This window comes from Sarcophilus harrisii, chromosome 2 (genome assembly GCF_902635505.1).
Source record: "Sarcophilus harrisii chromosome 2, mSarHar1.11, whole genome shotgun sequence".
NCBI lineage: Eukaryota > Metazoa > Chordata > Mammalia > Dasyuromorphia > Dasyuridae > Sarcophilus > Sarcophilus harrisii.
In genome coordinates, this window is record NC_045427.1 from 478,847,599 (window position 1) to 478,862,276 (window position 14,678).

Here is a 14,678-nt window from a genome sequence, read left to right on the forward strand (position 1 = left end):
AAGAAAAACGTTAAGTGTTCAGAGGTCTCTAAAAAACAAGAATGTAAAAGACAAGATGGCATATGATCAAGGACTCAATTTTGTGTGACAGGAAGAATTTAAAGGGACAATCACCTATCTATAAGAGAACAAGGCCTGGATTAAGAATCATCTTGTGGGACCGTATGCCTCAGGAAGACAAACTGCCATCTTAGACAGGATGGTTTAGAGAGAGAAGATAAGGAGAATAGCTGGAATATTGCATAGTCCAGGAGTGAAATAAAATAGGTCTACAAATTAGCGAAGGTGAATGTGGATAGGGAATGCATTTTTGTCTGTCCAGATGAATAGTAATAACAAAAATGCAGCAGGGTGTGGGAGTTGATGCAAGGATGGTAGGGGAGAAGTAGCATTAAAAGGTACAACTTGGTGACTGTCAACTTTGTCCCTCCTCCCACCCCTAAACCCTAAACTGAGCTCCTTGTTAACTTTCTGGGTTCAATGGCAGTCTAGCAGGCATGCTCTAAAATAATCTCAGAAATTAATATAAAAATATTTAAAATTCTCTACACTTGAACTCCCATTTTTCCTCATGGGCTGGCTCCCTCCTCCCCACCATCTCCAACCCCCCCCCCCAACTCTTGGATTACACAAGACACTGTTAATGGCCATGTAATTGATGAGCAGTTTAAAATAGTATTGAAAAGTAGGCATTAAAGCAATGTATAGCAAGCATCCCTGACAATTTCTTTGTTTCCCTTTCCTCCAGCACCCTTCTTCCCCATTCATCAGAAGGGAATGAAAGGTGGTCGCTGGATAAAGGAAGTCCAGAATTTCTTAGTTCAGAACCCTGGGAAGGAGTGGGGAGAAAGAAGCCAAAGACCGGAGATCATTAACTCACACTGACCAAAGCTGCTAGTTGGACCTGATCTGCCCCCCAGCGCCACCACTTGACTCTGGTCTGCTCCTGTGCAAAGTTCTGTGCTCTCCCCCAGATCTCTTCACCTTGACACCGCCTCTCCACCAAGGAACACCCAGTTACAGCTGGCTTTTCCTGCTTTAGATTGTGAGAGGTAACGCACTGATCCCATAGCTTTCTTCCTTCAGTGGAAGCTTGGAAAGCATCACGGTCTGTGGTCTCTGAAATAATGCGCAGAAGGAGAACCAAGTGGGCGTTCTAGCCTCTGCACCTGTCCCTCTCTAGGAGGTGGGCTGGTCGGGCCACACTTATTCCCATTCCTGGGAGAGGAAGCTGCTATTCCGGGCCCACTTGTAACATATCCGGGCTGTGTGGGCCAGGTCCAGGCCCGGCACTGACCAGGGAGCTCTCTGAGACTGCCCACTGCAGAGCAGGTACTGACCTGTGGCTGCCAAACGTTCTCTCTGGGACTTCCCTCACACCAATGAAATCACGTATCAGAACTGAAAAAGAAAGACAGACATTTATGTAGCACTTGAAGGCTCTCCAAGTCCTTTCTTCCCTACAATCCTGTGAGGTCAGGAAAGGAAGAGGGAGGAGAGCCAAGGCCAAATCCAGGCATGGCTCTGGGAAGGGGCAGGGCTCCTTTAAATCCATCTCCTCACTCTCCCCGTTGCTATGTATAGAACTCGGTGGGGGTGGGGAGCAGCTTCCTTAGCAACAGCTTGGCCTTTTAAAGGGGCAGCAGTAGCCAAAGCTTCAAGGCCCTAGCTGCCATGGGGCCCAAAAAAGGTGGGGAAGGTGGGAAAAAGAAAAGCAAGAAGGGTGATCTACTATCACCTAAAGTGGAAGAAGTCATCACGGAGGAGATCCGAAACTTTTATCAAAACCAGATCCAGGACCTGGAGAAGAGGATCATTCAGTCAGTGAGCTGGGAGGCCCAGACAACAAGCAGCCAGGGATCCACAATGTGTTAGGGCACAGGGGGCAACAGACCCTGGGAGGGAGGGAGTGCTCTGGATCCCCAGTGGTTCTGGTGGGAAGGACTCTGGATATGGAGCCGAGAGGCCTGGGTGTTAAGCCTAGCTCTGCCTCCAATCAGCTCTGTGATCCTCAGCAAATCTACCCCCACTCCCACCCCAGACCTCAGCTTCCCCATCTGTAAAACTTAGGGGGGTGGGATAGATGGCACCTCTGGGTCTTTTCAGGTCTAACAGTCTGAAGGATAGCTCTGAGCACCAGGAAGCTGGAGTCCACGGTCATTGGCTTGGAAGGCTCTTGTTTAGCTCTTTCCTACCTCTCAGTCCCTCTCTCTCTCCTCTGCCTAGGGTCTTTGAGTTACCTCAGCTTTCTGAAAAGCTTGGATCATATAGAAGTAATGGGAACTGGAGTGTAAGGGGCCTCCAATGAAGGATTGGAATTGAAAGGGTGGGGTGTAAGTGGGGTGTGGATACTTAACCAAAAGAGCTAAAAGGGCCTCTCAAGATAATCTGGGGGAAGGATGGACTTCTTGGTGCTGTCCTCAAATACCGTCACCCAAGTGGCTGTTTGATATTGATGTAAATCTGATTTAGCTCAGTTCTTTCCAAACACGCTTCTAAAATCTGTCCCTGAAGTGCTCCCATGCATCATTAGTATCTGTTTTGTCATTAATCATAACCTGGATTTTGAATGCCCCTAAAGCAGGAATCAGAGTAAGCTGATTTGCAATTTTCCCCAGAAAGGTAGTAGGTGGTAGTTCCAGTCCTTAGACTTTCTGCTGAAATCTTAAACCCTTTTCTTAGCCAGCTCTGGGTGGGTCGTCCAATCCAGCCCCCTGAAACTTCTGACCCTTTACTACTCTAGCTATCAAAAGAAGTGGGATGAGTTGGTGGCGAATGATAAACTCTTCCGGGCTAAGTTTGAACAGCTGGCTCAAAATAAAAAGGAGATTGTCGCCTTCCTCAAATGTTCCCTCAACCAGCGAGTGTTTGAGATCACAGACCTCAATGAACAGCTGCAGGGATTACAGATGTCCAAGGAGATAGAGAAGGATGCCTTTGAGTCCCAGCTGGCCCAGGTGCGCCATGAGTTCCAGGAGACTAAAGACCAGCTCGTCTCGGAGAATGTCTTGCTGGGTAAGGGAAGGGCCCAAATCATTCAGTACATCAACACATCTTTACTGAGCACCATCTATGTGCCCAACTCTGGCTAGGAGACAGGAGGAAGAAGGAACATGTCGGTGCCTACCTTTGGTGAGCTTAATAGTTGAGGTGGGAGATAAGATGTAGCTGTATTGTACTGACTAGGCAAGAAGATAATGGAACTGATGATTATTTAACAAACTAACCAGAACCTAGACATCACAGAGTGTGTTTTTTTCCTTTCCTTCATTCTTCTCTTCATCTCTTCCTTCCTTCCTCTTCTCTCCCTACCTCCCTTTTTCACTCCCTTCTTCCTTCTTTCCTTCCTTCCTCCTTTCTCTACTTCCTCTCTTCTCTCCCTTCCTGTCTTTTCTCCTTCCTTCCTTTCTTCCTAGCTCTAGTAGAGCTGTAAGACAAATAAGACAAATACAGAGTTCTGAAATCAGATGAAAGAAAAGGCACTTCCGGCTGGGAGGGATGAGACATTTTCACCAAGGTGGTGTCTGACAGAACCTTGAAAGAAGGTTAAAATGTCAACAAGGGAGAATGAGGTTGAATGAAGCCATATTTTGTATAAGGAAAGTATAAGTGAATAAAGTGAATAAAGATGAAAGACAGGAAGACATGTTTATGGGCCAGCAATTGTCACTCTGTTTGGAGCATAAGGTAGAGCCAGAGAGATAGTGTGTTGGACCTTTACTGCCAGATTATAGACTCAGTAGGCAGTGGGTAGTCCATGAAAGCATTTGAATTAAGGAGTGTATGATAAGACCCATAGGCATTCCAAAAAGGCAGCCTTTGTGCAAAACATTTCCAGATTCCTGTTTGGGAACTGCCATCAAGAGCCAGTTTATGAGTCAGAAAATGAGCTTTAATGATTTGAGAGTCACACCCTATTTGTGATCCAGCTCAGTCACCCACATTCATCATCAGACTTGGCTGTGAATGACTTGTGGCTGATTCCAAAAATCTAATCTACCATCCAAGGAAGCTCATTATATTCCCTTTTTGCTAAAAAGTCAAGAAAGCAGAGGCAGAATAGGGTTCTTCTGATACAACCTCTAGTATGGTAGTACCTGTCCTAAATAAAGATGTGATAACCAAATTAGAATGTTTTTTAATCTAACTACAGATCATTTCAGTAAAAATGTTATATGAAGCTTTGTTTGGAAGGGAAGGTGATATGGTGTATTGGAGGGAGTGGTAGAGTTTGGAGGCAAGAAGACCTAAGCTCAAATGTAACCTCTGACAACTAGTGTCTCAGAGGCTCAGCTTCCTCATCGATGAAATTCCCTACAGGAATATTGCAAGGCTCAAATAAGATAATGTATTAGGAAAACATCAATTATTAGACAGGCGGGTTGCCCAGGATCACACAGCTAGGAAGTATTAAGTATATGAGGCTGGATTTGAACTCGGGTCATCCTCCTGATTTCAGGACCAGTTCTCTATCCACTGAGCCATCCAGGAGGGAACTCTTCAAATGTTCCCATAGTACTTCTATATCTCCTTATGCTTTCTGCCTCAATAACTTTATCTTGTCTCATGCCACTTTGTGTAAACTCCTCTCAGACAGCTAACTCTTTAAAGGAAGGAACCATTTACAAAATTTAACCTTTATTTTCCAATTCCTAAGATCAATGCCCTGCCTATTTTTTTTCTTGAGTACATGTCAAGGGGACATTCAGTCAATAAACATTAATCACCTATTATGTGCCAGGTACTAGGGGATATAAAGACAGAAATTAGATAGTTCCTGACTTCAAGGAGCTTACAATCTTAACAAGGAAGATAGTGTGTACATACATAATATAGGCCATCTCCAGGCATCCTGATCTACATCTGGCCACTAGGACCCAGACGGCTCCAGACAAGAAAGTGAGCTTGGTGACTTTGTCCAGCCTTCCCTCACTTAAATCCCACTCATTTGCATGTCATAGCCTCCCCTCCCTGATATTACCCTTTTCTTTGAGAATGAAGGATCAACAACATAATTCAGAATATGTACAGAACAACCATAAGGTCATTTCAAGAGGGAGGTACTAATTACCAGGATGAGGAAAGATTTCAAGCAGAAGATGGCACTGGAGATGGAGAAACAATTTGTATGGAAACTTCCTCTGCCTACAACTCATTTGTAACTTAATGGCATTATGAAGGTGGCCTGGGAGCACTGAGCTGCTCACAGTGGAATAGCCAGTATGAGCACAGGAGGACTTGAGCTAGGATATTCCTGGCTCCGAGGCTAGCCTTCTATTAGGCTGAAGTATCACTCATTTTGCCCACAGAAGGAATTTGATATGTATTTATTGATTTGATTGTTGAAAGGATGAGGTTATTTAAAAAGAATGGGTCACAGGCTTTAAAGATCATTTCCAAAGAGAAGTTTCCCCAAATGCCTTGAACTGCTTTAAAGGGAAATAGTCCTCATTTGGATATCTAAATTATGGTCTGTTTGTTAAATAGTCATTCCTATGATGTTGTAGTTTTGCTTTACATAAATGTTCTAGGATTTCTTACAAGGAAGATATCAGTGTGCAATGGGACAGACAGAGAGGCCTTAAGCAGGAAGAGGTGGGATTTGAAGTGGGTCCTGAAAAATGAATAAAATTGAAATAAATGGAAGGAGGGAGGGAGGGTGGTCTAGGAGGAGAGCTCTTACTGAGCAAGGGCCCAGAAAGGTTCTTACACGGAGAGAACCATTGTTCCATGTAAGGAACACTAGAAGCGAGCAGCCTAGATCAGAGACAAGCACCTTGGTCTTAGTATCCACATACATGACTTCAAATACTGTTTCTGATACTAGTTGTGTCCACAGATAATTCACTTAGATTCTCTATCGGTTAAGTTTCCTCACAGGCAAAATGGGGATAATGTGACTTAAATTTCCTACACTACAAGATTCTTGTGGGTAGAGCACTGTGTAACCCTTGAAGTGCTCTATAAATGTGAGTTATTGTTAAGAAAGAGAATGATGACCTAGGGGAATAGAGCTGTGGAAAATAAGCTTGGATCCATAAGTTGCAAGTCACAATAGAACTTGATGGAAGGGGGGGAGGGATTGGAGGTAGTTCCAACAGATGGGGGCCTTAGAAACATATGGCTAGAGCTAGAGTACTGAACATCCCTCTCATGCCACCCCCCCCCCAGGCCTGCTGAAGTCCTCTGGGAGTATTGGGGGGTCTGCTGGCTCACTAGGATTTCTCTGGGCAGGGGGAAGGCTAGCTGCCCTTGATGAGTACCGGATCCAGAAGGAAGAACTCATGGCCAAATTCACATTGCTGGAAGAACAACTGAAGAAGGAACAGGACGAGTACAAGGACTGGATTTACTCCCTGGAGAAGAAGGCTGTGTTAGAAAAAGACAGGTCTAAGCTCCTTAATATCAAGTCCATTCCCCAATCTGGTCAGGGCTAGGAAGGCCAGTGGTGTAAGGGATCACAGGATCTCCCGGGGATGCAAGAATCATTCACTTAGAAGCGATTGGAGGGATCTATTAGCTGTTTAACATTGCCCATGTCACTTCCCCTCTCATGTTCTGTTTCTGATTCTGTATAAGAATGTTGTGGGATTAGATCTCTAAACCCCCCTCCAACTCTGCTGATGTCTAGTTTATAAAGCTGAAAGGGTTGGGGGGAGGGAATAAATCTGACCCACTATCAGGGAATGTGATTTAGGAGCAGGAGGGTTTGGGAAATTGCCTTCTGGGGGGAGCTAGAACTCTGACCCCTAGGAAAATTCCCCCCATCCAAACCCCAGAATGAAAAAAGAAATAGTCCAGCGAGTGAACAAGGTGGCAATCGAGTTTCGCAAGATGTCCGCTCTCCAGATGTCGGAGACAACTAGGAAGGTAATCCAAGAGAATATGGATATGACTCAAGAGTTGGCCAAAGTGTCCAACCAAAGTGTAGGGCTGTTCAGTGAGAATGAGGAGCTGGTAGAGGATACAAGGCAGATGAGCAAGCAGCTGGACGTGCTGAAGAACAACAAGAAGATGATGTCTAAGGATAGACTGAATCGCCTTAAGGTAACTGAGCCCATCTGAGGCTGCCCTGCCTTGGGGGCTGGGGAGCCAGGGCCCTAATAGGTACGGTGCCTTTCCCAAGGGAGGTGTCATATATCCTGAGATTGGAATTCACCCCTTGTAGAAATGGAGAGACTGTGGAGAGTGGAAACATTTTTGGTAAATAAAACATCATTCTTCTCCTCCTACTCCCTCATGACTTGTTTCTGAAAATGGTGGGAAAGTGGCTAGAGCATGGGGGTCGGGAAGATCCAAGTTCCAATCCCACCCTAAATACTTACTGTGTAATCATGGGCAAAGCGCTTCACCTCTGCCTATTTCCTCATCTTAATGTATCTCTCTATGTAAAGAGAGTTGTAGGCCTTAAAGTGCTGTGGAAATGCTATCGTTATTGTCACCCCAGATGATATGGTTTCTAGCTGAGAAATGTGAGGAACAGCAGCAGAGAATGGAAGAAGTGGAAAAGAGAAGGGCCATGTTGGATCAGGTAGAGATGGCTTTCCAGCAGATACAACAGGACAACCACGACCTCAGGTAGGCTGTCCTCAAGGCCTGGTCCAGGGAAAACTCAGCTCGGAGAGTTCAGCCCTCAGCCTCAGGCCAGAGTTCCAGCTCTGCCCACCAAAGACACTGACCAAGTCGGGACTCTGCACGTCACCGTGGAAGTACATGTCCTAATCCACATGTGGGATTAGATGGCCTGTGGCCCTAGCCCTGGTTCTCTAATGTCACCTCTCTAGTCCTCAGCCTCTGGGAGCAGGAACAAATGGTCTATTGGGGGTCCTCTTGTTTGGAAGATCAGAGATTTTAGAATCTTGGTTAATGTGGTAGAATCTGGTTCTTTGGGGAGCAATCCAACCAATTCTAGGATAATAGTCCTGCTCTAGGCCTCCCTCCTTCACTTTTGGATTGATGGGGAGGAGGGGGTTGGGGAAGAGGGTGAGCAGAACCCCATGATCAGACCCTCCCCAGGAATGATGTGGAGGAACTAACAATGAAGGTCAAGTTCAACCAGCTGGAAGCAAAGAAACTGACAGAGGAGCTGGAGAATGAGCAGAAGCGAAAGCAAGATGTGGAACAGGTGTTGGACCAAGCCAGGTTCCTGCTCCGGGACCTGCTTTCGGTGAGGTTTTTCTACAAGGGACTGTGAAGTCACCACAAGCCAATGGCTGCAAGGGGTGGTCTTCTGAGGGAATTGAGAAAATCATGCTTCCTGTCTCTTGGCAGGGGTGAAGAACTATAGCAATAGTGTCAAACTAAAATAGAAAAAAATCCCCCATGGCCTCAGATCTACTTAGAAAAATACAAATTGATATGCCATATTGTATGTTTATTTTATTAAACATTTCCCAGTTACATTCTGTTTCACAGTTCTAGGGTTCAGGATGATACAGTTAACCAACAGATGTTTTGCTTGATTGTACTTATTTGTACAAGAGAATGCTTTTATACACAAAGAGTATCAATGGAACTTAAAAAAAACATACTAAGAGAAGGAAATTTAAAGGAACTTCAGAAAATTATGGCAGAGGTGAAACATGTTAAATCTGAAACATGAATTAAATAAATTTTTTTCTCATATTGGAGACCTGTAGTTTCATAGTTTCATATGCTAGCCTCTTTTTCTGTTCCCCCTATGGGGAACTGTCATATTTGCAGATATTTAGAAAGTTCATCATAATAAAGCTTTTTATTTTTGGCAAAGTAGTAAATCAGCTCCTAATGCTTCACCAGCTCACGAACTGTACACAGCCCCATCAAGGATGAGCACAGTGGGGAAGACTTGGGGCACCTAGGCTATGCATATAGATCTTTACATAAGCAAGGGCCCACGTTCCCTATAGCTTCCATTTCCAGTAAACATGGTCCCTTGGCAGGATTCCCTGGAGGAAATGTCAAGTTTATAAGCTTCAGAGAAAGAAAGTGATGTTCTAGGCTAGACCCTTTCGCACAATAATTCTGTCTATATCAAGGTGCTTTTCTGAATTTAGGAATTTTCACTTCATAAAGTATTCACTACAAATTTTCTTTCCAGTATAGGACTTCTTTACCAAAAATGTGTTTGCTTGTTTTTTTTTTTTTTTTTTTTGAAAGTCCAACCTGGGAATCAGGACTCTGGGGTTCTAGTCCTAGTTCTGCTATGTCATGTTGGACAAGTTGCTTTCTCTCTGGCTTTTATTCTCTTCCTGCCTGCTACCCCTTGGCCAGGGTGGCAGAGTGGTCAATGGGCTTACATTAAACGAGCTGAATAATTTCAGGGTCTGATTAACCCCCACACAACACAACTGGAGTGTACGTGCACACATGCACGTGCATGCAAACAAGTCTGACCATTTGTCTTGCTTGCTTGTTTCCCCTAGATGCAACCTGAGCGCTTTGAGGATGGCCAGTTTAACGTGCTCTTCCAGATGGAGCAGAAGGAGATATTGAAACAGCTGATGTCCATGCTAAGCCATGCTGTAGTCCTGGGGCCACATGTGGATGAATTCATCAAAATCCAACAAAAAACTCCCCGATTTCCCATTAAGACACTGCAGGACAAGTGAGCAATGACTAATAGCATTATTATTAATTCAAATTCGTATTTTGTGATGAGATTTGCCCAAAATTCAGAGGTGGGTAGTCTAAGTATTATCATCCCCATTTTACAAAAGAGGAAACTGAGACCTAAAAAACTGAGTGACTTACTTATGGTCACATATCTAGTAAGTGTCTGAAGCAGGATCTAAATCCAGCCTAATCACCTGATTCCAAGTCCTAGTTATAACTACTGCACTACAAGTCAGCCTTGTCTAAAAAGAGATCACTTGGGGATGGAGTGGTGCTGGGAAATCTTCATTGGAGAGGGATTCTCGAGGGCCGTGAAAAGATGCCAAAGGGCAGGTGAGGGCAGGAGCTGTCCCCACTACAGCCTCTCTTCCTTTGCTAGCAGTCACGGCCCTGACTTGTCGCCCTCTCAGGTATGAGAACCTCAAGCCCATCCATCAGCTGTGCAACAGAATGCCATACAAGCTGACAGGCCTGACCACCACATTCCGATCAGACCACATCCCCTTCAACCCTAAAGACATTCAAATGCTCTCCCAAACCACTCGCCTCAGAAATTTCAAGGTATTTACCACCCCTGAAGTGCCAAGGTGGGGAGGGAACGATGGAGACAGCCCTGTCTGTGGCAGTGGCAGTGGGGAGGGCAGAAAAGGACGGAACAAAGGAGAAGGCAGCTCAGACAGCTCTTTCCCCCAATTGTCTTTTTTTCAGGTTTCCCTTCCAAACTCTTTCAAACACTTGACATTGCCTGCTATCACCTTGAAGAAGAGACAACTCTCTTCTGTCTCCTCTGTGCACTCAGAACCTATGGAGAAGGAAACAGAGGAGGAAGAGCAAACTTCATTCTCGGAAGAGAAACCTTTATTTCTTGGGCAGGGACAGGAGTAATTAAATGGCTCATAAATTAAGTGATTACACAGGTGTGGTAGATCTCATGTGGGAGGGTGGGAAGAGCACAACAATGTGGGTCAGGAGAACCCAGGCCCATCTTGCTGGGTGCACGTTACCTCAAGCTTGGACCGTGGGGCTGGAATGCCAAGGCTCTGCCCTGCGCGCTACCCAACAAGGCAAGGAGAGGCTGTCCTCACCCTCACGTTGGGGAACAGTCCTTCGTGAGTCGTGGCCAGCGTGGTGCATACGTCAGGAGGGGCTTGGTTGTGCGGTCCCTGCCAGGCTCCGCTGGTGGATGTGGCTCAGAAGCAGCTCCGTGGCCTGCTCCAGAACCTGGGGCAGCCGTTCCTGCTCGGCTGCTGTGAACCTGTCCAACACGTACTGCTCCACAGCCCCTGGGTGGGTAGGTCGCCCAATGCCCACTCGGAGCCGGGGCATGACCTGTGAAGTGCAGGGGTGAGTGCCAGAGCACTACAGCTATATGCTACCTCAAGCTTGGACCGTGGCTCTCCCCAGTGCAGCTGGAATGCCAAGGCTCTGCCCTGCGCCGCTCCAGGCAAGGAGAGGCTGCCCATGCCCATGGTGGGGGAACAGTCCCACATGAGCCCTGGCCAGTAGGGGGCATATGTCACATCAGGAAGAGACCCTCTCAGCTGGAGCAGAAGCTTTGCTTATGATGGCGGCCAGTCTAACCCTCAGCTTTCTCTGTACCTTCAAGCCCCTACCCAGGTACCACTCTGCCAAGAGCCCCTCAAGGCAATGTGAGGAATGGACACAGAAGAAAAGGAAGAAGTACTGCTTTAGGGTGAAGCAAACAGAAGAGCAGCCCTCTGATGCGTAGGGAGTAATGTAGGAGTGACTCTTTTCCTCCAGGGTCCCATGTGGCAGGGGCTGGTGAATCAAGGACGACAGAAAGGGACTACGGGAGGACAGCAAGATCAGGACAGAATAGGGATTGATGGGGCACAGGAGTTCCAGCAGAGACCATTAGACCCAGGGAATGCTACAGCACCCTAGTGCGGAAGACTTACATTTGAGTTGAGACAGCTGATGCAAGATCGAACCCCATTGTGACCCCTTTCAAGACAAAACCCAGAAAAAACAAATGTCAAATTCATTAGAGAAATCCCAAAATGACAGAAATGACAAAGGGGGGAAGATGAGGAGACGCAATGACAGCATAACTCTTTCCATGACATTACAAAGGACGTGTAAGACTCATACTATCTCTTTCCAACATTTCCAAAAGGGAAATAAGGAGAGTGATTAGCTTACTTTACAAATGGGAAAAGTAGAATTAACACTAAGGGACAAAGGATTTCCTGTCTTGGCCCCAAGGTGAGAATCTTTTGGGGCGATAAGGGACCTGAGGACCTTCCTCACCTTGCACTGCCCCCCAGCTTCATGGCTAGTTTTCCCAGTGGCTTGTCCAGCTCATCATGCACCAAGTAGATGTCTTCGGCTGCCAGCTGATACATCTTGGCTTCCCACAGAAACAAGAGTAGGATGGATGAGGGTGGGCACAGAGAATCAGGATTGGCCCTATACTCCTTCCCCACCAAGTTAAAACAAACCTCAGGAACCTCTGCCATGAAGTTATCTCTAGGGGAAAACCCAGCATCTAATGAATATCATGGGCCAGAAGCTACAGAACCAGAACCAAGTGCCAGCAGTCCCTCCTCCCCCCAGGCAGGGAAGGGGAAACCTCTCACCAGCCTGGGCCACACTGTGCCCATTGACATTCATAAACTGGCGCGGTTTGAGAAGCACCAGCTCAGCCTCTCCAAGGCAGGCGACGGCCACATCTGCACAGCACTGACGCTGCCTCTTCCACTGGTCAGCTACATTCAGGTGCTTGGCCAGCTGGTTCAGCACAGCCATACCCACGCTGTGCCGTGTGCCCTGGAACCCGTAGTTGCCTAGACCAGCCACCTGTGGGTCAAAGAAGAACTGGCTGCCACCTGCTGCTTCACTACTCACCTGTTTCCTCCCACACCTCTACTGAAACTGTTAAGTTTCACTGATCTACCACCAAATCCCAAAGCTGATTTTTCCCCCAGAGCCTTTTCTAGAATTTTCCCTATTCTGACACTGCTGACTAGTCCTGCTTGTTGATTTTACATTTATGTCCCCCTTTCTCCAACCCCCCTCCCTCATCATCTCTCACCTGTACTACTGCAAGAGCCTTCTTGTTGACCTTGTTTCAGTGTCTCCTTACTCCCATCCGCCCTCCATTTAGCTGTCAAGTTAACCTTCCTGAAGAACTGTAGTGGCTCGGTCTCACTTCTAGAATCCAGAGCCTTTCACAATCCAGCCCCTTCCCACCTTTCTAGTTTTCTTATTCTTGCCTCCCCCTCAAAGTCTGCTGGTGATACCACGATACCAGCCCTCTTGCCATCCTCCCACAGGCCAGCCCCCCTCCTTGGGATGGAAGGCAGTCTCACCTCGGTTTCCCGGCTTTTTTAACTTGAACAGGTCTGAGAAGCCCTTCCTGATCCCCCTTATACGTGCTGTATATATCCTGTATATAGCCGTTTTCACGTTGGCTCCCATACTGGATGGTTGAGTTCCCCGAAATCAAGGGCTCTCTCTTCCCGTCTCTTCATCGGGCACTTAGCCCAGCTCCTGGTGCTTACTAAATGCTTGCGACTGCCTGCTTCGGGAATCTCATTTTCTTTACCGGCTCTTCCTCCTCCCAGAAGCTTTCTCATGCTCTATGTTCCTAACACGAATACCCCCCAAGGCGGGAAACCCTCTGTCTCTATGCTCCATTCACAATTTTCTCTGGTGACAAGCGCCACCCCTGTGCAGAGAATCCCCAGATGTGCGTGCACCTCCAGCCCTGACTTCTCACGTTCCGGGCAGGGCTGAACCCCTCTAGCCCATCTCCACCTGGATGCCCCAGTGGCCCCTCTCCGATATCCTTCCCCCAGATCTCCTTGGCGCAGCAGTGGCCGCGCGGCCGGGCGACTGTAACGCCTGGGTCCTCTGATTCTGGCCTCGCATGATCAGTTAGCAGGCTCTGTTCTGGAAGCGCCTGCAGGCCCTTACCACCCCTGCCGCTTCCGGTCTCCTCCCTGCTCCAATCCGCCCTGTTTGACACGGCCCAAATCATTCTGTCAGATTACATTTGATCAATTTTCTGCTCAGAATTTGTCTGTGGGTTTCTACAAGCTGGTAACATTTAAACCCTCAGTCCTCAAGAACTCTCCCAACCTGGCGGTGCCTTCTCTTTCATTTTCCTCCCCCCCTCTTCACATGTGCTTAAGAAGTAATACTCTGCCCACCATTTCTCAAGCCTCTGTCTTGGCTGACCCGGCCTTCTTTCCTGTAGCATCATCCCTCCCCCTCTTCACCTACTGGGAACTCCTTTTCGAACTTAAAGGAAGCCTTCCGGAAGCCGACAAGGCCTCTGACGTCACAAAGCGCCGTCTTACTCTTTAATAACGCGTTATTGGATCACAGCTACAACCCGCACTGTCACGTGAACGTCAGCTCCATTCTATCCTAATGGGCTGCTCTCAATTCCTTTCGGGCACAGGTCCTTGACTTTTTTTTGCTGTTATGAGCTCTGATGCTTATCGCTTTAAAAATCCATAACTGAAATAAATGCCAAATTTCGTTTGGAAACTAGGGATAATGAAGCTGTCTTTTCCCATCCAAATCCGCGGATCCCCTGGAACCCCCGCTCTGGGGCAATTGCAACAGCCCTGGCCTGTGGGGGTCTGGAGCCTTTTTCTGTCCACTTCCTAAAGGGAAGGTCCCCTCTTTCCCGTCCCATGCTTCGGGCGGGGCAGTAGGTAAAAGTGGAGGCGGAGGATCGGGATCGAATCCCGCCTCTGGCCTTAGGGGCCTCGGTTTGCTGAGCTGTAGCGTGCGCTCCGGAGTCGCGGCCAGTCTCCCGCGTCCTCCGGCACCGGGTTTTGGGTCCCGCCGGCTCCACCCCGCGGCCCCATCTCCCTCCTCCGTACACCTACCAGCCACCTCTTCCCAGGAGGCCGCGGCTCGGGGCCGGCTCGGCTCATTCCCCGGCCCAGCCGGGTCCACAGGAGTCCCCAGCGAGTCATGACTGCCTTCTGCACCTCCCGCTTTTACTCTCTGGCGGCTCCCATTCCCCATGAGGGTCCCGCCCCTCGACGTCAGTGCGGCGCCCAACCAATGACGGCCTCCTCCCATTGCTCCTGCCCCGGACGACC

At 47.6% G+C, this 14,678-nt stretch overlaps 2 protein-coding genes across 4 annotated transcripts; one reads left to right on the forward strand and one right to left on the reverse strand.

Moving 5' to 3' along the window:
• Positions 1-1,441: 1,441 nt before the first annotated feature.
• On the forward strand, positions 1,442-10,498 carry LOC100918849 (cilia- and flagella-associated protein 157-like). Its single transcript, XM_031954684.1, has 9 exons — positions 1,442-1,820; positions 2,744-3,015; positions 6,235-6,388; positions 6,780-7,047; positions 7,448-7,578; positions 8,017-8,167; positions 9,405-9,586; positions 10,005-10,155; positions 10,303-10,498. Exons 1-9 carry the CDS (start codon positions 1,675-1,677, stop codon positions 10,477-10,479), a joined length of 1,632 nt encoding a protein of 543 aa, XP_031810544.1. The 5' UTR covers positions 1,442-1,674; the 3' UTR covers positions 10,480-10,498.
• On the reverse strand, positions 8,360-14,635 carry PTRH1 (peptidyl-tRNA hydrolase 1 homolog). 3 transcript variants are annotated; one of them, XR_002769072.2, is made up of 6 exons: positions 14,460-14,635; positions 12,195-12,414; positions 11,866-11,965; positions 11,514-11,559; positions 10,680-10,923; positions 8,360-10,396 (listed from the first exon to the last, which is right to left on the reverse strand). XR_002769072.2 is itself a non-coding variant. In XM_003757366.4 (5 exons), the coding sequence occupies exons 1-5, from the start codon at positions 14,547-14,549 to the stop codon at positions 10,732-10,734; spliced, it is 648 nt and encodes a 215-aa protein (XP_003757414.2). In that variant the 5' UTR covers positions 14,550-14,635; the 3' UTR covers positions 8,360-10,731. The 3 variants fall into 3 exon arrangements, 1 of the variants encoding a protein (XP_003757414.2); XR_002769071.2 differs by having other exon boundaries at positions 10,599-10,923; XM_003757366.4 differs by having other exon boundaries at positions 8,360-10,923.
• Positions 14,636-14,678: the final 43 nt, after the last annotated feature.